The following is a 24,578-nucleotide window of genomic DNA, read 5'->3' on the forward strand; positions in this document are numbered from 1 at the left end:
GGAAGGAAACCCTCCGCTAAGCCACGGAGTGTTTATCTCACCTGCTGGAAGAGAAACACGTCTTTAATTTTAAACGTCGAGCGTAAAAACGGATCCCTTGAGGCTCATAAACATACCAGAAAGAGAGGGAGAGTAACACAGAGAAACCCTGGGGAAATAAACAGAGAATTCAATTTGGGGAGTTCCCATCCCCGAAGCCGGGTGGAAATCACCCCCACAGCCCCGTAGCTGGCACCGGCCGCGCAGCCGAGGTGCGGCTTTGTTTGTTTTGGGGGGTTGTGGTGTTTTATTTGCTTTTGGGTTTGTTTTTTTTTTTAAGGTCTTTGCTTACTTCTCAAGAAACACCACCGCGTGCAGCACCGTCCCCGAGAGGCCCGGTGGCGAGCCCTGCCAGGCCCCAGCACACCGACCCCAAGGAGCGGGGAAACGCAGCTGGGCTGGGACAAAGGCCTGGATTTTTGAAGATTTTTGAAGATTTTCAACCACCGATGGAAACCAGAAGGCCAAGGAGAGGCCAGGCACTGAGCCAGCCCTCAGGAGGCCGAGCCCCACAGCACAGGACCTGCTGCAGCCACAGCCCCCAGGACTGCAAGGGGCTTTACCGACCGCAAGCCTGCCTGCGAGTGCCCCCGCTGAGAACAAAATCCACCCCGGAAGGATTTGGCGGCGTCCTTCGGGGCAAATATGAGTCTGGGGGAACTCAGGTGGCAGCAGGGTTGCCGCTAGGAGGATTTGGGCAGGTGAGAAAGGTCCAACACGCTCCTTGTGCCCCCAAAAACACGAGCAGGGGCAAAGCCTCCGAGGCTTTTTGCGCCGAGGGGCTCCGGCGAGGTGGCACAAACCCAGCCCACCTCCAGAGCAAGCAGCGGGGCTCTCCAACCTCCAAACCACCTCCCCAGTTGCTTCACAAACCACTTCTGCCCTCCCAAATCCAAAATGTGCTCTCCCTACAACGCGCTGCTCTTACTACAGAGGCACCACCAGAAGTTACCGGCCCCACGGTGAGTACCACAGAGGCCTCTCCCCTCTCCGCGTGGCACCGACTGGATCCCCCTTCCCCTGGCCCATACCCCAAAGAAATACTGCTCAGCGGGATGCAGCGACATCCCCAAAACCCCAAAAGAAGCCATCCCAGCACACTCACTCCCCTGTGGCCACAGGGGAGGCGAGGGACGCTTGGAGCTGCCGGCAGAGCAGGGGGAAGCCGCGCGGAGCCAGGGGCCTGCACAGCGCCGGCGCCCAGGATAGCACACAAATTGCTTCATTAAATTTCATCACATTAAGCCAGTTTCATGAATTTAACATTGTCCCCGGACTATTGTTTGTCTGAAAATTAAATTACGGCAACATTTGTTGTTTCAACGAGTCTGTCAGTTACAAACGAGGCCGGAGGAGGGGGACGCGGGCAGGTGATGGCACTCCTGGCTCCGGCAGCGGGGCGAACGCAGCCCCTATTTCCCCTGGGGGATGGAGAGGGGAAGAATTAGGGTAACACGGTATTTCTCCCACTGCCAAGCGTGCCAGACATGGAAAACCTCACCAGTACGGGCTCAGACGTTGGTGCCCAGCCCTGCAGAGCACCAGGCTGTGCCCCTCCAGGCAGCACCCACCCCATTTACGCTCACCCGAGGAGATGTGCACGCTGCTCTGGGGCTTTCCAGACCACAAAGCTTTGCCACAATGGGGAACACGCAACAATTTCTCGCTGATTCTTCCTTTTCCCGTAAGCAGCTCCTCTCTGCAGTATCAGGAACAAAGGTGAGAAGCTTTCGCTTGGTAAAGGAAAGCGCCGAGCCCAGCGGATTATAAATAGCACCCAAAACTGCCCCGCACCCCCAGCCGAGGGGATGAAATGAAGACGAGCGAACCACCAGCTCCAAGGTCAGAGAGACTGTTTTGTGGTTTTTTTTTTCCTTCCCTTTGTTCAAGGTCTGGTAATTTTACCAACGCAGGAGAGCGATCCAAAATACATCATTACGGTGGGAGCTAATAAAAAACACACGGGTTTTTCAGCCTGCCGGGGCTTTTTCTGCTCTCGTGGGGATCACCACGGGGAAAATGCTGCCCCAGCGCCAGCCCCCTGCTGCATTCAGGTTCCTCGGGACCCCCAGTGCCATGCACGGAGTGACTGATGGCTGCTGCCCTCGAGAGCACCAAGAGCAGCAAAAATAAAACCCTCCGATTACCCAGCTTCGCTCCATGGGGTCCTCTCCGCCTCTCCGGTCCCAACCCCAAGGCCATGGGGTGGGAGCTCAGGGACGTGCCCAGCTCAGCAGCACCTTGGAAGGAGAAAGGAGAAATGCAGGGCCACCCGGGGGGCCGCCAGACCAGGACAAACCCCTCAGGCACCGCTCATCCGGGCTGCAGGAAGGCAGGCGGGATGCCAGCACTGCCCTGTGCCCTCCCTTTTCTCCGCTGCCTTTGGTGGGAGGCCGGGGCTATTCTCCCACCTGAAAAGCCAAAATTAGCCAGCTTTCCAGCCCGTCAATAGGCACAATGGCTCTGACAGGAGGGCCTCCGCAGCGCCGGGGCCTCCCAGCTCATTTCCATCCCAGCGGGGTGGTTTCCACCCTGCCCTGCCACCGCCAGCTCCGCAGCGAGCGCCGTGCCCAGCTCTGTGCATGGAGGGGCTGTGACTGCACCAGGTCAGAGGCATGGGGACACCCAGGGGTGCTCAGCACCCTTTGGTTTCAAAGCTCAATGAAGCCTAAAAGCTCACTCCTTGCAGTGTGCAGCTGCAGCTCCATCCCCAACCCTCACGTCCCTGTGCCACGGGCAGGGTCCTGAGCGAAGGGAAACGCAGAAAGCACCAAAAAACGCCGGAGATGGGCACATCCCGGAGACGGGCACGTGCTGGAGGCTCCCGAAGTCACCTTGGGGAGGGTGCCCAGGGTGATGCCCCCCCTGACAGGGCTGCGGGGAGCCGGGAGAGGCGCCGAGTCAGCTCTTCGTGCGGGGAAGGGCTGAGCCTGGCGGCCACGTCCCCGCCTGGCAGCCAGCCCGGCTCCTCTCCGCCAGCTCCTCACCTGCCGGCTTTGTGCTGACTGCGGAGCAGATGGGGGAGGAAAAAAAAAACAAAAAAGAAGAGTTATGGAGGTGAAGAGCTTGGGGCAGCCGGGCTGGGAGCTGCAGGGGTTGGGAGAGCCGCAGCGCAGAGGGCAGCGGGGGCTCAGCCCCATCCTGCTCGAGGCGGGGAGCCCGAGCGCAGCGCGTCCCTCCCCAGAGTCACCCAAGGACGGAGCCGGCAGCAGCCCCCCCACCCCTCCCCGAGCCGGTCCCAGAGGCCGTGGGTTCACGATGAATTTCTAATTGTTTCCTCCAACAATGAGACATCCTGTTCGGAGCTCGACAAAAAGCCAGCGGGGCCCCTTCCTCCTGAGCCTGCCGGGGCGACGCCGCGCGCTGCCCGCCACGAGCTGGGGACACCGGGGGGGGGGGGCTCCGCAGCCCCCTCTCCCCTCACCCCATCCACTTACCGGGGCCGTCTCCACCTCGATTAAAGCAGCCAGCACTTCAGGAGAGCTCTCGAGGGGGCTGGGAGCACTGAGAGGTGTTTGATGGATTCGCTGTGGCAGCCGCTGGGCACCTCGTCGTGCCAAGCCAGGGAGGACGCGGGCGCAGGCTCCTGGGCGCCCGTTTCCCTGCTAGGGAACGGGGCTGAATCCCTCAGGGACCCCATAAATGGTGGGCAGGGGGAGCGGGGTCCCCGTGGGATGGGACAGGGACACAGAGGGACGAGGCAGCAGGAACAAAAGGCCCTTGTGCAGCACCGCCAGCTGCCTTCCCCGGCTCCATCGCGCTTGCCCATCCAGCAGGGCTATTGGGGGCTGTGGGTCCTGCCCTATAGCACCCCTAAAATGCCCTGTGCCCTATAGAGGGCTGCCCCACTGTATGGTGCAAGGGGAGGCAGGTGGGCTGTGGCAGAGATGCTGCAGGATCTGCCCCAGGTGGCTGAACACACACACGGCCCCATGGCACCGTCCCCAAATTGGGCCACGAGCACCAAAGCTGCCCCTGGGAGCGGGGTGAGGGCACCTTCCCCTACAAGGGGTGAGCTCCGTGCAAGGAGGGGGGAGGACAGGGGGGGGTCACGAGGGGTCTGAGCCCTCCCTGCGCCCCAGGAGCCGGATTTCGGGCAGACACAATGGGTCCCTTCTCAGCCAGAGCTGCTTAAAGCTGCCTTAGCGCTGAGCGGAGGCGGTGTGCAAGGAGCCGCGTGGCCGGGGGCCTCGTGCCTCCCCCTCCCAGGCTCACGCGGACCCCGACCTCCGCCGGGTGATGCCAGCCCGTACCCGAGAGGCTGAGGAGTGGATTTGTGGGCTGGAAAGCCAGTTTGGGCGAGTTTGGCTTTTGTGCACAAACAGCAACACCGCTGAGCCACGCTGGGGAGCGCCAGGAGGACGCCAGCCCCGTGCAGGGCTGCGAAGCCTCCCCGAAAAGCCAGCAGGGAGGTCTCCAACCCCCAGCCGGGCTCCTGGAGGCCAGCAGAAGCTCCCCCCGTGCCCAATCCTGCCCCGAGAGCAGAGCACAGACACCCCAATGCCCTGCCCCTGCCCTGCCCCAGCACGTGCCCGGCAGAGCCCCCGCTCCCTGCCGCCCGCAGGGGATAATTCCTGCCTCACAGCACAGCTGGGGGAAGGGGGAGAGGAAGAAAGCAGGGGGCTTTTTACGAGGGGAAGAGATTTGGCTGTTAAAACACCCAGGGAGAGGGAAAAAAAAAAAAATAAATCGTTCCTTGGAAGGAAATGAAGCAGCACACAAAGCACCGGTGCTGCCCCGGGCGAGCCACGAGGTCCCGGCGAGCTCCCAGCCCGGGGCCAGCAGGGAACGGGGAAATTCCTGCAAAACCCCGGCCGATGGTGGCCTCCTCCTGCTGCACACAGCCCTGCACGGGGCTCAGCGCCAGCCCCACAGCCCCGTTTTAGGGTCAGACAGGAGCTGGGAATTCACCTTCCCTCTGCACGCGATGCTCCCCAGGAGGAGCGGCGAGGTCCCGGTGTTTGCGCCCGGCCGGGGCCGGCCCACTCAGCACGCAGAGTTTGGTTTATTTTTTTCTTATTATCATCCTCCTCCGAGCGGAGGAGCCAAGGAAACCAAACAAGGGGCCGGCTGAGCTGGGCCTGCCGTGGGAGAGGATAAACAAGCCCAGGGAGAGCACGAGCTGCAGAGGGGGAGCGGATTCCCGGCCGGGCCGCGCCCCGAGGCGCTCGCACCCAAGGCCATCTGCTTTGGGGACGGAGCTGAAGGGATTACGGGGGCACGGGGACAGCCAGAGCTGCGGGGACAGCCTCCGAAAGTGAGGACCCAGCTGGCTGCGAGGGGCACGCAGGGGCTGCAGGCACACCCAGCTCCTCCAAGCCACCTCCCCGCGAGGCTGCTCCAAGCCCCACAGCCCAGGGGACCTCCCCGGTGTCAGCCGGGCACGGGGAGCGCAGATTTTCCCCCCGGCAGCCCCCGCGGCAGCGTGCCCACAGCCCCGTGTCACTTCCCCATCCCCGGGGCTGAAGGAGAGGTCCCCGAGGTGCCCGCAGGCAGCGCGCAGACGTGGCTCACACCCGGGGCCGGCAGCACGGCGAGAGTCACCCCCGCCTTACTCACCCCGTGGCGGGGCAGAAATCCCCAAAATCCCATCCCACAGCCCCGTGACTGCCGGCAGCGGGCGGCCAGCCAAAGAGCCCCGCCTGCCTTCGCTCCGACTGCACCCCGATGACATTTTTCCCCCCTGGAATAACCGTGTCCCCTCCCCAAATGCCATCTGCGGCGGTCCCCAGCTCCACGACCCCTCCAGAGGGGACAGAGGGGACGGGGGGGGACAGAGGGGACAGCTGTGGGGCACAGCAGGTGCTGCCCAGCAGCCTCCCAGCCGCTCCTGCTGGCAGCGGGGCCGCGGGGCAGGAGGGCTCACGGGGTTTTTTCGGGGGACAAAGGCAGGCTCTGTGCGCACGCAGCAGCCTGGCCAAACGCTGGGCACGGGAGCTGCCATCCAAGGCAAATCCAGACGCAGCCGGGACCCTGCCCTGACCTCACCCCGACCCAGACGCTGCGCCGGGCAGCCCTGGGGGCAGGATATTAGGGCTGAGCACCCCAAAGGATGGTTCCCCTAAAATTGGGGTCTTCGGCACCCCCAGCTTTGCTCCGCAGGGCACCCAGAGCTCAGCCTGCGCCCTCAGCAACCTGCGAGTGGCTCTGAAGGTGCCAAAAAAAATGAGAAGAGCTAGGAAAAAAAATGAGAGAAGGGGAAAGCAACAAATCTCCCATGTAAAAGGCAGCTGCCATCCTCTCCTCGAGATAAATAAGGGACGGGGGACGTAACGCTGTCCCTGTGGCTTTGTGAATCCTCCTCCCACAGGCTCCTTCCTCCGTCCCCATCCTTCATGCTGGCACAGGTTTCTGAAATCCCCAGCGGGGAACTTCAGAAGGAATCCCTGGTGTCCCTCAGCCCCATGGATCGGTGGGGCAGGGAGGACGAGCTGCCTCCTCAGCTCCCCCTGCTCAGCCTGGCGCCGGGGAGGAGGAGGAGGAGGAGAGGCAGGGGACGTGGGGCAGGGGGAGCACCGCCAGCCCGGCTGGGGATGCAGGGCCCCCACTCCGGGAGGTGGCTCGGGGCCACCCGGGGCACCCCGAGGGCACATCTGGGACCAGTTTCCTCCTGGCTGTGCCACGGGGTGACCCCTACACCACGGGCACAGCCCCGCACGGCCACGCGGGGAGCTCAGGACCCAGCACCTCGCGAGCAATGCGGCCAGCCCCGCGTGCCCCGGCACCTCAGTGCCCACCCAAAGGGACAGGAGGTGTAAGGCGAGCCCCAAATGGGCCAAAAATCCCGAATCCCCACCAAGGCAGCAGGAGCACAGCTCATCGTCCCCTCGGAGGACAGCACCACCTGGCACAAACGCCAGCTTCAGACCCTACCTCTCCCGTTTCAGCCAGATCCAGGATCTGAGGGGAATGAATGCAGGAACTCCCATCCCAAAAAGAGCCAAGGGGAGCAGTGAGGCTCCGTCCTGCCCCCTCCACACAACGCAGCACTGCCAACCCAACTGGAGCTTCCCCCAACAGCAGCACCAGCCCCAAGCCACCAGCACCCACCTCCCGGGCCCTTTCCAGGTCAACAACCAAGCACCACGGACACGGGGAGGCAGAGCCTGCCCCATCACGGCTACAGGGCCAACCAGCAGCCCTGGGAGACAACGGGGTGGGCTCTGACCCACCAGCAGCCAAACACTCAATCCCTTTGTGTTACACCCCTCCGACACGGAGGTTTTGTGCATTTCTTCGGCAGAGAATGACAACGGGGACACACACTCCCCAAATCACACCAAATCACACCGGGGGAGGCGCAGAAACCCCCCCAGCAGCACGGCACCAGCCCCGCCAGCTCCATCCCTACCTTTTTGATCTTCCCACTCCGCGTGCCCGCGAAGACGACGGTCTGGCCCCTGTAGTCGTAGGCAGCCACCGAGGTCATCCCGTCCTCCTTGTCCACGAACAGCGGCGTCCCCTCGATGGTGACGGTCCCGCCCAGCGGCTGGTTAAAATCCTGCCCGCAGAAATTGTCGTCGATCTGCAGGGGCTGCGGGAAGGAAAGAGGGGAGAGGTGAGCTCTGGTGAGAGCCAGGGACAAGGAGGGATCACCCCGACCTCCCACCCCACGGGAGGATGGAGCTGAGGAGGTGACGTTTTCCCATCTCCAGCTGGCAGCGAGACACCTCGCTCCGGGATGTGGTTTGGGGAGGAGGCCCGGAGAGGCAGCCTGCTCAGGCCAGGGGGGTTTCTGCTCTACGAGGTTTCTTCTGTAACTCAGAATTCAAAGGGGAGAGGTTTTTGGCAAGCAACCACCTCCAAATGCGTGCCAGTCCCCAAGGGGTTGAGATCCCTGTGCATGTAACATGGGGAACGCCGTGCGCTGCGCACCCGCACCCGGTGGCTCTGGCTGCAAACAACATCCCCGCCACCACCACCCCAAACAGGGACAACAACAGCCCCAAAAACAGAGGCCAGCACAGCCCTGGGCATCCGAAACCCTCAAGGAAAAGCCACGGGGCTGTCGAACAAGGACGTGGCCACGCCGTCACCCCCCGGGCTCGCTCCACCGACCCAAAGCCAGCGGTGCCACCAGCGCCGTGCCAGCCCTGCTGCAGCTGAGCCATGGGATCGGCTCCAGCCGGCCACGCTCAGCCCCCAAAGTGGTGTGGAAACGGGGTTTTGCTGGCTCAGTTCTTTAACTTCTGTTTTTGTGGGGTGCCTGAGCTGGGATGTGAGCGCAGACCGACTGCCTTCCGCGCCCGGCCCCTGCTCAGCCTTCCCTAAACTGGGCAACATTTGGGTGCAGCCAGGCAGGGGAGATTCCCAAAATCAAGAATGAGGGGCACCGCGCTCTTCTCTGTCCAGAAGGATGTGGGAAGGGGAATCTGCAGCTCTCCAGCCCGTCGGCCTCACTGGGGACCCTCCTGCAGTGCCAGGTGCAGCTGCAGAAGAGCGGCTCCGAGCAAGTTCCCTTCCCAGCAACGCTGGGCTGACTTTGAGGACCTCTGTCAGACCTCGTGCCTCTTCCTCCTGCCTTGCACCGGCCACAAACCTCCTGGCTGCACCCCAGGAGGGCCTGGACGGCCACATCCCCGTGGCACAGACACCCAAAAACCCCCTCTTTAGACGAGACACGAGGAACGCACCCCTCGGTCCCGATGGCCTCGAGCAAGCCGGAGCCCGGCGAGCAGCAGCAGAGGGGCCAACACGACCCCGAGCACAACCCATGAAGGGATTTGAGCCCCACCGAAGGGATTTGAGCCCCGGCAGCCCCTGGCAGCCCAGGCAATTCCCGTTCCCTCCGCACTCCAATTTGCAGCTTCCCCAACCTCATCAGCTGCTGAATATGCAAGAGGATAAATGTTGATGGTGTTTACTCCTCTCTGCTTTGTCTCAACAAACTCTCTGGGAAACGACAAATACAGCTGCACTCCAGGGCCGCAAGGAGCACCCGCCCGCCACCGAGATGCCGCCACCACCTCGATAAATAATTACACCGACAATTAGCTCATTAACAGCAAGCTGCCTCGTTAGGGAAGCGCAGGCAGGCACCGCGGCGGTGAGGTCGGGCCGAGCGGGCGCAGCGAGGGCTGGGGCACCCCCGGCACCACTGTGACCACCCCCAGGACCCCACGAGGCAGCCTCCTCCCCTCCTCCAGCACAGAGCCGGGGCACAAAGCTCCCATTTTCCCCAGAAACCCACCCAAAAGAGGCAGGACAGGGCGCAGACAGAGCCAGCCAGGAGCCGTCTGTCTCCGCGACCCGCCTTGTCTCGTCGCCTCTCTTCAGGCCCACTTAGGGAGGCAATGAGGGAGCAGAGGCGAGCTCGTGCCGCTCAGCGTTATTAATTGGCTGGTAATTGGGCACTTAATGGCAGCACACGCACCCCTGGCCTCCCACACCCCTCACCCACCTGCTGGGGAAGCACCCGGGGACCAGCACCCCAAAGCTCCGGGGCTGGGGGAAGCAGCAGGCAGCAGCAGGGCTCCTCGCCCCAAATTTCATTTCAGCCTCCCAGCCGAGCTCCGGAGGGCGATGCCCACGGCGTGCTGGCACAGCTCGTCCCCAGCCCTCAGAGCACCCCCACTGCCGTGCTGAAGCACCAAGGGCCGGGCTTCCACCTCCCGGGAGCCTTCAAGCCATAAATCCTGAGCAGGAGCAGGAGGAGAGCTCCCGGGACGTCTTCCACACAGACCGGGCGTAAATCCCGAGCAAGCCCTGACCTAGCAATTCCGTCCTGCCTCCTCACGGAGCCCACCATGCCCTTGGTTTTCTGGCCAGCATCCATCACCGTGAGATCCTTCAGCTGCCCCAGAGGTGCTGCAGTGGATGCGGGGCAGGGAGCCCCCCACCGGGACGCGGTGACACGCTCTGCACCACCCCTCTGGCTGCCTCCCAGCGCGGCGAGGGGCTCCAGCCCTGCTGAGCTGTGCTTGGCAGGCAGAGCAGGAGGGGGACACAAAGGAGGGGAGCACCAGGACCTTGGCACGGTGCAGAGCAAGGGCAGCACCGCACAGCCCTGCTCCGCTCTTCCTCAGGGGCTCTGAGCCCCCAGGAGGCAGCTGCCAGCACCCTGCACATTTTTCTCCCCCCAAGGGCTGGGGGTTGCTTCTAGCACTCACGAGGAATGGTGACAAAGAGGGAACGATGTCCCTAAACAGGGAATGTTCCAGCTAGATCCCAAATCCTCCATGGCCAGGACGTTCCCTCCAGCTGAGCAACCACGGTGTGAGGTTGGAAAACCCAAGGTCACCGCACGTGTAACCACAGCTCGCCTCCTGCACCGCGGCCAAGCCCTCGCTGTCCCCGTGGCACAGCACCAGCTGCCGAGCCAGCACTGCCCTCCCCATCCCAGCACCTTCCCCTGGTGGGATGCAAGAACTTTTTTTCCTGGTTTCCCTGCAAAAAAACACCTTTTGCAGCTGAGGCGCGCGGAGAAGCCGCCGAGCACCCAGCGGTGCCACAAACAGCCTCGATCCCCCCAGCAGGGAAAATAGAGCAGAAAATAAAACCCGTGGGGATGCAGCCTGCCCAGCCTCAAATGGGGCACGGGGGGGAAACGCCAGGCAGAGCCCCCTCCCCAAACACAGGGGGAGAGGAGCTGGGAGTGCCCGGGGAGGAAGCAGCCGGCATCTCCTGCGCCTGAGCCAGCAGCTGTGCGCCCCACCAGGCAGCAGTGTAACGATTTCATCATTTTCCACCAAAATTGAGTTAGTTCAAAGCCAAAATCTGATTTGCGAGCCCAGCGCTCTTGACAGCAAACCCTTTACTTTGTCAGGCAGCTGTTAGCTGGCTCCTCCGGCGCGGCGGGGAAGGAAGGTTGGGCTGCTCCGCGGGCACCCCCGGCAGCAGGGCTGACCCCAAAACCCAGGGCACGGTGGGCTCCGTGCCCACGCCCTCCCCTCCTGCCTCCTCTCGCCTGGAGAAAATCAATCCAGCGCCTGCACCCTGCTTGCTGTTTGGCGACGTGCCCCCCGAGCACACCCAGGGAGCAGGGAGGTGGTGAGCAGGAGGGAACCAAAGCCCCCAAAGGGACCCCAAGAGGGCAGGGAGCTGGCTGCTGGCTCTGCCCCGCAGCCTGGGACAAGCACAGCCAGGTGCTGGCACTGCGGGAGCAGGAAGAAAAAGGAGCCAGGCGCTCCTGGATCCCCTCTCCTCCTACCTGCACGCCGCGGGACCTGCTGGGAGCACCGACCTGTCCACCCCCTTCCCCACACCTCTGCCAGACCCCCCGGTTCACACGTGCCACCTACAAAGGTCCCCCCAGCACAGACGCAGCAGACAAACCTCTGTCCCTCCGAGAAACCAGGTCCTGCTCCTCCAAACCAGCTCCCCTTTAACCCCTGCACCCCGTGCCAGCACGTGGCCCCAGCTCGGGGCCAGCCGCTCTGGGCAGACACTGATTCAGCCCCAGCCCAGACGCAGCCTTCCCACACCAAAGCCGCAGTCTCCACGAGGAATGCGACCCAGCAAGCCGAGCGCTCGGCCCCAGCCGTGCCAGGGCCCCCGAGTGAGCACGGATCCTCCCCCCGGGGGGAGCACGAGGCAGGGCAGGTAACCGGGACGGGGCCCACGGCACGGCCAGCAGCCAAAAACCGAGCGCCAACTCACCGAGTTGATGCAGCCCAGCTCCTTGTTCAAGAGCCAGGGCAGCGAGAGCTTCCCTTCCCCTCTGTAGCACGACTGGATGCGCTCCTTGATCTTATCCTTGATCTTCTTCAACGTGAAGAGGCAGAGCACAGACTCCTTGGGAGGCTTCACCCTGTTTTTCTGGCCCTGGGAGAAGATGGTGAAGAGGATATCCTCCTGCTCCGAGATGCCCAGGTACTTGGCCAGAGCCTTGCCAGGCTTGGTGAGGTACGCGTCCTGGATCAGGCGGTACTCGATGCCGTCCTGCACGCAGCCGATGGGGAACTCCACGTAGGAGTAGAACTTGGGGTCGTCCACGCAGAGGCGGACGATTTTGGAGGTGAAGAACTGCTCCCCGGTGGAGTCGGGCGAGGTGAGCTGGGTGTCCAGCTGCAGGGTCAGGTAGTACACGAACTGCTCGCTGCTGAAGCTGTAGATGTAGTAGATGTCGAAGGTGGGGAACTTGGAGAGCGTGTCCGAGGGGATCTTCAGCTGGGACGAGACGAACTCGTCCTGGTAGACGAAGCCGAACATCTCCGCGTTCTCCTCGTTGGCCATCAGCTTGCGGCTGGACAGCGTGGGGAAGTACTCCGACTTGCCGTCGATGGGCGTCCCGATGAAGAGCTTGTTCTGCCCGTTCAGCACCTCGATGATGACCCCGGACATGGTCCCGGACTCGTTGACGCTGGAGAGGTAGTGCTCCTTGCGGTGGTGGGGCTCGCCCAGCTTGAAGAGGTCGTCCAGCCGCAGGAACTGGCAGATCCCCTGCGAGGCGCTGCCGCAGGCGATGAGCCGGTTCCCCGAGTAGTCCACCAGCAGCAGCTTGTTCACGTTGTTGGTGGTGACCAGGCCGTGCGGGCACGACTGGACGCTGGGCGGGGGGTAACACTTCTCGTTGTCCTCCACCGGCCCCGTCACGTGCGTCCGCAGGAGGGTGAGGTTGTTGGAGAGCTTGTAGATCCGATTGACGGCCCCCACGTACACCTCCCCGGTCTTGTTGTGGACCACCAGGTGCGTCAAGCTCCAGTCTGAAACCGGGAAAGTCCTAAAGGGAGGCTTGGGGCTGCCTTCCGCCAGCGGTAGCCAGGTGCTCCCCAAAAGCAGCAGGGTCCAGAGGTGGAGGGGCGAGCGGGGCTTGAGCCAAAGGAGCCGCATGGCGGAGGCGCCGCGGCCGGCCGAGGCCATGCCCCCAAAGCCCGGCCGCAAAATAAATAGAAACAAACCCAAACGAAGGGGGTGAGGGAAGGAAGAGGAGCTAACGGGACACAGTCTCCTCTGCTTCCTCCGCGCTCGGCGTTCAGGGCATCACGGGCACCGCCGCTCTGGTCAGCCCTAGAGGGGAAAAGGAGAAGAGTGGGGTTAGGAGGCTTCCCTGCAGCCGTACCGAGCCTGCTCCATCCCACCCCGCAAGGCTTTGCTGCTTCACACCCTGCTAGCAGGCAGCAAAACATAAACCACCCCCCCACCTCCCATCCCAGAGGAAAACCAGCAGGGACCCCAAGTGCCAGGACCCTCAGGATGCCGAAACCTCCCCACGCTGCTCCACACCACAAATCCCTCCCCGCGAGCAGCCACGTGCTTCATTCTCCCCATCCCGGCCCCAGCCACAAGCCTTGCCATCCGGGGAGCCCCAAAACCCCCGGAGAGGGGCCAGCCCCTGCCTCCCCTCGCCGAGCCCCCTCGGGAGGCGCGGTGGCCGCACGCCTGCGGCAGAGCAGAGCAGAGCAGGGCAGACACATCCCCGGCAGGCAGCGGCCTCGCGATGCGCTCCGGCACACCTCCCGCATACAAATGGCCCGGCGGGGCGTAGCTGGCCCCAACCTGCTCCTAAATCCCCCCCAGCATCCATCAGGGACCGGCCGCTAACGAGCCACGAGCGTGGCAGCGCGCAGCCCTGCACCGTTCCACGTGAAAAAAAAAATCAGGGTTTGCTCCCAGCTCGTGAGCACAAAGGGAAAACGGCCCCATTGTCGGGCTGGGGGTGTCCTTGGTGCCTGGCTGAGCGAGAAATATCTCCGAAATATCCAGCCCCCTCCCAGCCTGGCCCCCAGTGGAACTGGCTGCTGGCACGCCGCGCGCCGAGAGGACACTGCTGTTATAGAGGCGAGGCAAATGGGGTGGGGAGAGGCAGAGGAAAAAGCACGGCTTTTGTGAATGAAGACAGACACAAATGGCACCAATTTACTACTCAAGCAGCGTGTGACCGAGCCTGCGGAGGGGAGCTGGGACTCGAGCCCAAGCAGGCTGCGTCCTCCCGGCACGGGGCTCCCCCATTGCCTGGACGGGGTGCAGGAGGCACAGCCCGAGCCCCTGCCCAGAGGAGGATCTCAAAATCGCCTTTTAAAGGAGCTGGGAGCGCGGGCAGCCCTGGCACGCTGCCTGCCAGCCCTGCCACCTGCCTGCCTGACAAAGCCCAGGAGGGCTGCGGGCAGGGGGAGCTGGGGGGAGCGAGCAGGCACAGCGGGGAGAGGCACCGGGCTCCGAAATGCGGGGCTGCCATCAGGAGCTGCGGGGAGCATGGGGAGCTCTGCATCTCCCCACGTGCTCCGTGCAGCCTCAGCTCCCTGCTCCATCTGGTGACGGGGCACAGCTCCCCCCCAGCAAGCAGCCTGGACACCTCGCCGCGAAGCTCCCCGGCCGGGAAGTGAGCTCAGCCCTTTGTTTCCCAGCTCAGCCTGGCCGATAAGACGCTCCAAAAGCGGGCGGAGGAAAGCCTCCCCCTCCTTATCGCCCGTCTCTGACTCAGCTCGTGCGGGGAAGAACCCGCTCGGGGCCCAGCACGACAGCAGGATGCCCGGCAGGGAGTGGCACAGGTAGGAACCGTGGCCGCAGTGCCAGGACCTGTGTCATCGGAGGGCAGGCGGCACCGCGCCAGCGGCAGCGCACGCGATAGCGGCAGGGGCTGGCAGCAACCGCTCTGCCGACTCCTCCGTGCCCCCGGGCAGGTCCCTGCACCGCTTCCAAATCCCCTTTGTGGACGTGCCCAGCTCCCAAAGCGCTCCGTTCCCGCTCCGAAAGCTCTCCAGCTCCGAAAGCTCTCCGTTCCTGCAGCGCTCCCAGCGCCTCCCTCCTCCCCACGCAGCAGCCTCCGAGGCTATAGCCTCGAGGGAGGTTTGGGCAACGCCGGGTGAGCACCTCGGAGGCTAAGCCAGCTCTGCGGGTGTGGAGCGAACGGGAACGTGGAGCCACCGGCCCTGGGAGTGACTCACGTGGTCCAAAGCTCACAGCCCTGCGGTGCTGTGTCAGGGCAAGAGGCTCCCGGCAGGGAGCGCGCACCCACACCCCAGGGCACGGCGTGCCGGGACAGAGCTGTCCCTCCTGGGGAAGAGGTGACAGGAGGCAGCCCCACCGCCCAGCACCTTCGTTTTAGGAACTTTATCAGCAAGGCCACAACCACAAGCCCAGCAGAGCGGCGCCCGCCAGCCCCTAACCGCACCGCGGGGCGCAGGATGCGGCCACACCGCCAGCACTGAGCTGCTGCTTGGGGCAGGAGGCGGCGAGCAGCTCGGTTTCCTCCGGGGCTGTGGGGTGCCAGGGGAAGGTTCCTGCCCACCGGAGCAGCCGGGGCCTCCCTCGCCCAGCTGGCGGCACCCAGCAGCCAGGCACAGCACCCTGCGCCGTGCCCTGCGCCAACAGCACGGGGTTTGTGCTGGTCGTGGGGCCCTGCAGCTCTCCTCGCGGTGCGGATGGGGTAGGAGGAGTAACAGCCGGGACGGCTTCCTGGGTGCTTGACGTGGGTGTCCCCACACTGCGCCGCCCTTTGTCCCGAAATTTCTTTTTGTGCCCACGGCTTTCCCTTCTCCTCCGAGCAAGGGGGAGCTCCTGGGGGCACTGCGCTTGCCCCAGCAGGGTGCAGCACCACACCAAGCACCCCCTGCAGCACCCAAACGGCCCCCTGCTTCCAGCAGTGATTTCTGCAATTCATGTAGCCCGGCAGAGACCCTCTGCACCCCGTTACAGAGCTGGCAGCCCCAGTGCAACACCACAGCAGTAGAAGGACAGGAGACAAGGGCGACAGGAGGTGCGGGTGCCCCAAACCAAACACACCCCGGCACAACCGCTTCTCCGTCTGCACCGACACCAGGAGAGGAACAACACCCCGGGCTCTGTCACAAGGAGATTTCCATCTAACCAAAATCCAACAGGCACCAGCAGCACACTGCCGGGAGGAAGAGGAGCAGGGACAGGCGGTGGAGGTGGCGTGGGAACCCCAAACCCCTGCGCTGCTCCGCAGGGACGGGCAAGCGGGACGGGGAAGTCGTTTTCTCAGCACATGTCCAATTATTCATTGCTTCTATTTTCGGGAGCGGGTACATGCGCCAGAGGTCAGGCTGCTGTGACAAATCAGGGCTAGAAAGCCCAACAGGAGATTCCCAAATTAATTTAGGGAACGGTTCCTCGGGAGCTGGAGGGAGAGCAAAGCAAGGGAGAGCTGGGGCGAGCTGCGAGCAGACAGATGACAGTCTGCAGAGCTCCTCGGAGGCTTCTGCTCCTAAATATACGTTTGCAGCAACTTCTCGTCATAGTGCCCTGACACCAGCAGGGGTTTTGTACAGTAAGACCTGCTTAAAGCAATCAGCGGTGGTTAAAATAAAATAAAAGAGAAACTACAGGAGAGGTGAGCTTGCTTTCTTCTTTTCTATGTTCCCAACAGCATCCCGTCCCAGAAGGGGCTCAGGGATCGCAGTGGGAAGCAAGACCCACCCTCCAAACACAGCCACAGCGGTCCCAAATCGTGGAAACCCCAAGCAGCCAGCAGCTCGCGCACGCACGTGGGGCTTCTCCTCTCTCACACGCACGTAGCAGGAAACCTGCCGTCAGAAACAAAGCTGACAAAGCAACTGCGCACCCACTAAATCCACCCCGGCCCCTTTCATCCCACGCCGGAAAGGAAATTTGGTAACAGCCTCGCCTCGGCAGCGGCCAGGAGGCCGGTGTGGCTTTAGGTGCTGCTCACACGGGACCCGGCTGCACCGCCTGCAGCCCCGAGCTCACAGGGGCCGTGGGTAAAACACACCTTGAAAGGCAAGGGCTGGGCAGAGCACGAGGACCAGCTCTGCTCGCTCGGGGAGCGAGGCCAGCACGCTGCCTGGTGCCAACTACAAAACAGCAGCCCCTGCAGAAATTAACGGGGCCGTGGTCCCGAGCTGGTCCAAGAGCATCCCCTGCAGCAGCAGGGCTGGTGCTGAGCACCCCCTGCAGCCCCCATCGGTGCTCGTGCTGGGAACAGCAGCCCTCAGCCCTCAGCCCTCCTCCTCGGGGAGAAGCGGCTCTGCAGGAGCGCTGCGAAACAGGGGCTGGGAGAGAAACCCGACGGGGGGGAAAAACCCTCCTGCATCACCCCCGGGAGGGCAGGAGGAATGGGATCCGATGGGTTTTTCTGCGCTCGATCCAAGCCGCTTGCTGCTTTCGGACCGAGGGAACCGGCTCCGTCTTCACCCGCTCGCGCTGCCTCGCTGCCAGTAATTAGCGAAAGGGAGCGAGGGGAGATGCTACGGAGGAGAGAAAAGCCCGCAGGCCACAGGAGAGCCGGTCTCACAATACGCTCGGTGTATTTTTAGGTTCGTCTGCCTGGGAAAAGCCTTGCAACAATAAGAAAAGGCTGGTGGTGTTACCGAGCTGGGAGCTGCGCTACATATGCGATCATCTGCGGCAGGGCTGCCTTAACTCCTTCCTGCTCCTCTCGCAGAGCTCTCGGCCGGGTCCGTCCCCTCCCCACAGCGCAATCACTTCTGCCACCCAAAGCTGCCTCACCGGCGTTTCTGGGATGGTTTCTCCCAGGTTTCTCCCAGCCCCAATAGCACAAGGCAGAGAGAGGCACAAGGACAGCCTCAGCAGGCCCCACCAGGCACAAATACCCCTTCCAAGGACCCCAGACACAAACCAGCACCTCACACACCTCTCCCAGAGCCCTTCCCGTTCCCCCCACAGCACACGTGGCTATCCAAGAGGCAGACCTGGGCCCTACAAGAGGCCTTCCCCACACAGCCCCGAGCCGGACACGTATTTCCAAGGAGCAGAGTGCCCCCACGCTTCCCTTGAGCTCCACAGGGCCACCAGAAGGCCCTGGTGTCCTGCTTGAACCTGGTTAAACCGCAGCACCTGGAGACCAGGGACCACCACACGCCCCAAAACCCCACACCCAGACCCCCGGTGCAGGCCTGTGGTGGGGCTGCGGCTCCTAACAGCAGCACCAAGGGCAGCTCAAGGCTTCACATCCCACACCCACATTCATCTGGTGACCTTCAGACCAGGATCTCCCCTGCCCAAGCACGTAAGGTTTGGGGACAGCCCGGCTCCCCAGGACACCACAGCTTTCCCCAAACCCCACCTGGGAGCTCCTGGGTTGTGCCGACGGAGCAGAGCCGGAGGATTTCTGCTCCCGGCTCCGGGGCTGCTTTAATCCAGCACAAATCCAGGCGGGGCTGAAATTCCTCTTTTTCCACCCGGCCCCGTGCTGCGGTCACGGGGTGAGCCGAGGCGGTGCAGGGCACACACCGCCCTCATGGGTATGGATAAAGCCAGCGGGCACCACAAGGCGTCTGCTGGCGGGGAGAGGAGGTTTCCCCAGACAAAACCCACGCTGCAGCCCATTCCCCTCTCCACCCCCGGCCCTCCCAAGACTTTCCTTGCTGCAGGCTGTGCCCCTCACCTTGCTGTGGGGGAAAAACCAGAGGGAAAGGGCCCCGGGTTGGGCACAGAAGCCTGAAAGCGCTCCACCAGCAGCAAGACAAAGAGGGGAAATTCTGCTTTCAGAGGCTGACAGAGGCTTCGCTCGCTTACACTACGGGACGAGAGCATCCAATAAAAGCAGCGAGGCACACAAACACACACAGGCAAAGGCTGAGTCCGCACCCCACGCTCCTGGGGCAAGCCCAGGGCCAGTGTGCTTCAGGTGGCTTCGGGGGGCTTCAGGTGCCAGGGAGGGCGAAGCCAGGTCTGGAGCAGGACGCAGCACGCCTGGATGTCCCAGGGGATCACTCCTGTGAGGCTCCAACCGGGATGGAGAGGGGAAGGAGAGGCACCCGGCAGCCCCCAGCCTCCTGCCCAAGCTTGGCGAGCTGTGCAGGGCAGAGAGGGAGCGAGGTGCTGCCAGAAGGGCGCTCGCCCCCTACGAGCCACAGCGGCTGGATGGTGGCCCCGCGGTGACGTCAGGCTGCGGAGGGGCCGGGAGCCGCGTGGCTCCACACCGCGGCACACGGAGCACGGCGGAGAGGCAGGGCAAGGCCCCCGATCCTCGCCCCACGAGGCCGTGCCCCCCAGGGTATCCCCCTGTAGGGCCGCGGGCACCGCCGGTGCAGGGGCTGTGAGGAGGGAGAGCCGGTGGCAATCCCAGCCCGGGGCTGCTGGAGGCTCTGCCGACCCGCGGAGGCCGATCTCTTCGCCTGCCTTCCTGCCTTTCTCCTCCCCCATTTCTTCCCGATGACATCAGCCTGAAAAGCAGGTTCTCCCCTGCCGACCAGCCCATCGGACAGCTCCGTGTCCCCACCACCATCCCGCTGGAAGGGGTGAAGCCCCCCACGGACCCCCTGCCGCGGTGAAAGCCCCCCAGGTCCCGGAGGGGCAGGACCCCGAGCGAGCACGGGGCAGCTCTGCTCCCCTGGCTCCCTGCAGGACGCGGCCGGTCCGGGAACAGGACGGAGCCCCCCAGGACCATCCAACCCCTCCAACCACCCAGCAACACCTCCCGAGGGCCGCAGAGCTGGATCGGGACCAACCGGGAACACAGGGCCCTGCGAAACATCCTGCGCACCAGCCGAGCCGCGAGCTTATTTTTAAACTCCTAAAATATTTTTGGGTTTTCCTCTTCCCTTGTCGAAGCTCACGGTCTGCACAGGAAGAGCGAAACAACTGCCTGTATACACAGCGCGGCCGCGCACACAAAGCAAACAACTTATTGCCACTGCAATTACCTCCGATGTTATCTGCGGCTCCGACAGAGTCGGCGTTCGCTGAAGGAAACGTGGCTTTCGCATCGCCCCGTGCCACCGCCAGCGGGAGGTGATCCCTCCTGCCAGCCCCAAAAGGGGACCCGGTGCCCGTGCCCAGGGAGGGCAGCGAGTGCAGGGGGCAGAAGGCAGCGAGCACCCGGGCACGGGGCTGCAGCGTGCAGGAGATCTCCCCCCTCCAGCCCGGCTGGTGTCTGCCTCTCCCCTCGCAGGGGATTTCGTTCTGCAAGGGCTCGAATATTTTGGCAGGCACGGAAAGCGGAGGGGCTCGGAGAGCTGCTGCCCCCACACCGCCGCCGCGAGGCCCGCCTGGAGCAGGGCCAGAGGCCCCGCACGGCCGAGGATCAGTGCCCCGGACACGAAAAAACGCCAGGGATCCCAGAAAGCCTGAAGCCTGGAGCCGGTTCAGGCGGCGAGGAATCCGAGCTGACTTCCTGCTAATGGCATGAAAACAAGGCTCCTCCTAACCCCTCGCACGCCGGACCGCAGCCCTGCTCCGGCGAACTCCGAAGCGAGCATGAATCACTCCACATTTATCAGCTCAAAACACCCGAACAATTAACGAGATTTTTTTTTTTCCCCCCTCCAGTATAATTATATACGTTTTAATGCAATTACCACCCCTGTATTTTGTACATTAAACAGTAGGCAACCAAAAGGAAGAGAGAGACTTCATTTTCCTTGGCTTAGCATTTCTGAAAATACCGGTGGATTGCAGAGCAGCCCCGGCAGAAGGGTTTATCTTCACGGGAGAAAAGAGGGGGAGCGGATGGAAAACGGGAAGGGGTGGGAGGGATCCCCTGCAGGGAAAGCAGGAATCGCAGCACCCGTCCCCGCTGCCCTCCACCGCTCGTACCTCCACGGGGAAACGGCCCCGATGCCACCGGCAGGGCTCGGACCCGGCCTCAGCTTCCAAAAATCCACCTGGCCGTGGATTACTCAACCTCCAGAACCGGGGTCAACAGCCAGATGAAAGCTCCCGGGCAGCAGCACGGACAGCAAAGCGCGGTTAAACTGCCCAAATTGGATTACGAGCGCTCCGGGTCTCGGTGCCAAGTTGGCCGGCGGGCTGCGGGAGGAGAAGGGAGGCAGGCGTGGGCACCCAGAGCCCCGGGGCGAGCAGCGGGGAGGCAGAGGGGAGAACGGGGAAGGGCTGAGGCTGCTGCTCAGCACCAGTGGACGTGGAGGAGATGTCCTCTGCCCAGCAGGTCCTGCAGAGCCCAGCTGAAGCATGCTCACCCAGGCACTTTCTCCCAGAGGTAACAAAACTTGGCACGGAGACCAACACGTGGGGCAGGGGGGAGCTCAGCTGCACGGCAAAGCCCTGGCCTCGCGCCCGCACGGACAGAGGGGTGACCCAAAATATCCCCCTCGTGCCACGCAAGGAGAGCTGAGGGCAGAAAGGAGCAAAAAGGTTTGTGTTCCTGCACCGGCCGCACAACCCGGACGTGAAGTTCACACACTTGAACATCTTGACACACAGGCCGCAAGGAGGAGGCTGGCCAAGCCCTGGCTAAAGGGAAAAATAAACTCCGAGTTGTTTCTAATTCAGGGTTTGAAATGGTGGCTTCCACCTGGAACAAAGGCTGGAGGCAGCCGCGGGATGCTCGGGCAAGGCACAGAGGGAGGCACCGCCCGGCTCCCGGCTGCGCTCTGGCAGGTCGAAGGCACACGTTTGGGCTGCCAACACACCAAAAAACGGGGAAAACGAGCCACATCTGCCCGTGGCTGGCACGAAAACCAAGGCTGAGCTTCTCCCTTGAGACGTTTGCTCAAAGCTGGCTTGCAAGCACAGCCCGGGAAGGCGCTGGGGTACCTGCCTGTGCTTCCCTGCTGCGCCCTTCCCCGGGGCTGAGCTGGGGCACGGCCAGAGCCGCGTGCCACCGACGGTGCCGGAGCCCACGTGTGCCCTGCACAAAGCCACGGCTGCAGCGGGAGGCTCCCGCAGCACGGCCCTGAGCGTGTCGGGGGCTGCAGCCAGCCAAGGAGGGGGTTGTCTCCAGCCCCAAGTCAAACCGGCCGCCCCGGCACTGACGCAAACGCTCGCTCCTCCCGGCTTCACGCGGCGTCACGGCGCTCAGCGCCCCGCCGGGAGAAGGGCCCACGGCCACGGGAGGGAAGGGACCGGGGCCACGAGGAGCCACGCTCACCCATCCCCTGCCGTGCCCAGCCACGGGGCCGCTCACCAGCCAAAACCCAGCCAGGAGCACCTGGATCTCTTCTGTACGGCACCGCCGGTGCCTAACGACGCAATTTGGAGACGTAATTTGGAGACATCAGCAAACCACAGGGCAGCAGCTCGAGGTTTCCACGAATATAACCCCACCAGCCCCAGTCCCAAGCCCACACAAACCTGGAACCTGCGGGCAGCAAGGGAAGGACCCAGCACTGGGCTGACCCGTGCCCCCTTCCCATAGCACGGAGGGATTGCAGCACCTCTGCCCCCTCCCCTCCTTCCCCCGACACACCAGGGGTGCCGAAGCTGTCCCCCAGGGTGCCGAAGCTGTCACCGGGGGAGCCTTCATGCAGACAAAGCCTGGTGGGACCCAGCGGCAGCCGGATCCTGCAGGCACGGCTCCCCAGCTCGCAGGCAGCCCGGCGGCACGAGCGCTGCAGCACCGGGCTCCTCCACCCAGGAATTCCCAGCTCGGGGCCGAGCGAAGCTCTCGCCGGCGGATAACGCTTCCAGCCAGCAGCCAGCCGAGCAGCAACAAAGGCCCTGACCCGCAGCGAGCCCAGAGAATAAACAGGCACAACTTTCCCCCGTTAAGCCCGATCTGATGGCCGGATCCTTCCCCTTCATGCACGGGGTGGGGAAGGCGCAGCACGGCCACGGAGCCCAGCTGCCAGGCACCACACTGACGCACCGGGAGCGGGGCTGGGGCCGGCCCCGAGCTCTGCCGGCGCTGCGGCGGGGAGGAGGGGAAGCAGCCTCGGCGCACGGCACGGCACAGCACGGCACGGCTCTTACTGCCCTCTGCCATTTCAGCCTCTTGCCAGCCAGCCCCAGCCCCGCCGGAGTTCGGAGGAGTTTGGGTTCGTGCCGCAGGGCCCGCTGCCTTGGGCAGGAGAAGCGCTTTGGGTCTGTGGGCGGAGGCGAGGGCTGCCTGCCCTAGCTGCATGCGCAGCCCCAGCGCACACCGAGGCTGATCGCCGTGCTCCGCTCCAAACCTTACACATCCGTAAAAAAAAAAATAATAATAAAAAAAAAAAAAAGCAAAGCCAAGAGGGGAAAGTTGAGGCCCTCCAGGCTATCCGTGCTCGCTGCACAAGAGCTCCGGTACCAGCACCGCCGCGCTCCCAAACCCAACGCCCTCAAAACTTTGATTTTCCGAGCTGCACCACAAAGCCCAGCCACCGAACGTGCACCGAGCACACCGAGCATCCGCCCGCAGCCCCGTCGGGGAAGCGAGCCCCTCAGAGCGGGATGCCCCCGGTGTCCCTGCATCCCCCCGAGCACGGAGCCGGACCCCGAAATTCCTCGGCACCCGCACGGCCACGGCCACCTCCGGCACGCACCCGCGCCCCGCGAGCAGCAGCAGCAGCAGCAGCAGCCGCCGCCGCCTCCCCTCCTCGCAGCCACTTCGGAAATTATCTGCACATCATCCGAGAGGCTCCTGCCCCGCCGCTCCTCCACGTTTCTACCGCATTTCGGCCGCCGGTGCGTTGAGCCAGAGCCATGGAGCCGCCGGCTTTGCCCACTGAGCGGATACAAAAGACCCTGAGATTGTTCAGGAAGCAATTAGCCGCTGCTCGGAGGAAAATGGTGTTTTCAAATGGATAACCTTTGATGTAGTCAATAGCTTCGTCTCCTCCTTTCCTCCTTTTTTTTTTTTTTCTTTTTCTTTTTTTTTTTTTTTTTTCGGCCTCGCACAAAAGAAAGAGGAGGGGGGGGAAAAATGAAATGAAATCAATAAAAAAAAATAATAACAAAAAAATCCCAAAGAAAGGCTGGGAATTGGCTCCGCCACAGCCCTCTTGCTCGGCGGAGAGGGATCTGGCGGCGAGGCGGGGGCAGGCAGCCCGACAATGCAGCTCAGCCGGCCAACTTTTCTCCCCTCCGCGTCCCGCAGCCCGCACGGAGCACCATGAATATTCAATCCCAGCCTCGCCAGGTCCCGCTTTTGTCTCGTCCTCCCCGAAACCCGGCCGGGCTGGGGAAGGAGGGGAGGGGGGGGGGGGGAGCGCACAAGCGAGGTCCCTGCCTGCCCTCCCCTCCCTTCCCCTCGCCATCCCTCTCCTCCTTACCCGGTGACCTTCATGTTAAAGCCCTGCTTACACCCCAGCCCCCCCCCCCCCCCTCCCCTTAACGCTTCCATAGGGGCAGCTCTCAGCCCTCACAGGCTGGGATTTGGGTTTTTTTTTTAGGGGATTTTCTCGCAGCGCAGCGCCGGGGGGGACACACCGCGGGCAGCCTCCCGTGGGCACCGCCACGGAGGGGAGCGGGGACGGCGGTGGCAGCCCCCAGGGGGGGGCTCTGCCCCCTGACCGGGCTGTAGAGGAACCACCCGGCCCCCCCCGGCACCCCCAGGCTTTGGGGACCCCAAAAAGCCCGAGCCCAGCCCCCCAAAACCCGGCTGTAAGGGAAGGGGGGGGGGGGGGGCGCCGACCCCTGCCGGCCCCGCGGGGCGCAATGCGGGGCTGGGAGGGGGGGGGGGGGGGGGGAGCCGAACGCCCTCCCCATTTCGCTTTAAAATAAAAAATAAAAAATACAAAAATAAAAATTAGGGGGGGTTGCGGAAAGCCTGACTTCACCCCCAAAATAATAATAAATCCAATAAAAAAACGAAGAGGAAAGTTGCCAGCCGCGTTACTCACGCCTCGGGTCCCCGCTGGCTTCAGCCCCGCCGCCAGCCATAACCGCATTCCAGCCGGGGCCCTCCTCCTCCTCCTCCTCCTCCTTCACCTCCTCCTCCTCCTTCTTCCTCCTCTCCTCCTCCTCCTCCTCCTGCTGCCGCTCCTGCTGCCCGCCGC

The 24,578-nt window shown here is 63.4% G+C and overlaps 1 protein-coding gene across 4 annotated transcripts in view; it reads right to left on the minus strand.

The window, feature by feature from the left end:
• The window catches only part of PLXNA1 (plexin A1), a 105,303-nt gene extending 80,725 nt beyond the window's left edge, over positions 1–24,578 (minus strand). Inside the window, exons 1-3 of one of the 4 annotated variants that reach the window (XM_082768513.1) lie at positions 24,423–24,578; positions 11,638–12,987; positions 7,391–7,573 (exon numbers count right to left, since the gene is read on the minus strand). In XM_082768513.1, the coding sequence (XP_082624639.1) occupies positions 7,391–7,573; positions 11,638–12,840 (1,386 nt within the window). In that variant the 5' untranslated portion in view covers positions 12,841–12,987; positions 24,423–24,578. Of the gene's footprint in view, positions 1–7,390; positions 7,574–11,637; positions 12,988–19,568; positions 20,162–23,123; positions 23,870–24,422 lie in introns of those variants that run through there. The other 3 variants (XM_082768514.1, XM_082768515.1, XM_082768516.1) reach the window with 3 other exon arrangements.

Source organism: Aythya marila (assembly GCF_965140915.1).
Source record: "Aythya marila genome assembly, chromosome: 10".
In the NCBI taxonomy this organism is placed as follows: Eukaryota; Metazoa; Chordata; class Aves; order Anseriformes; family Anatidae; genus Aythya; species Aythya marila.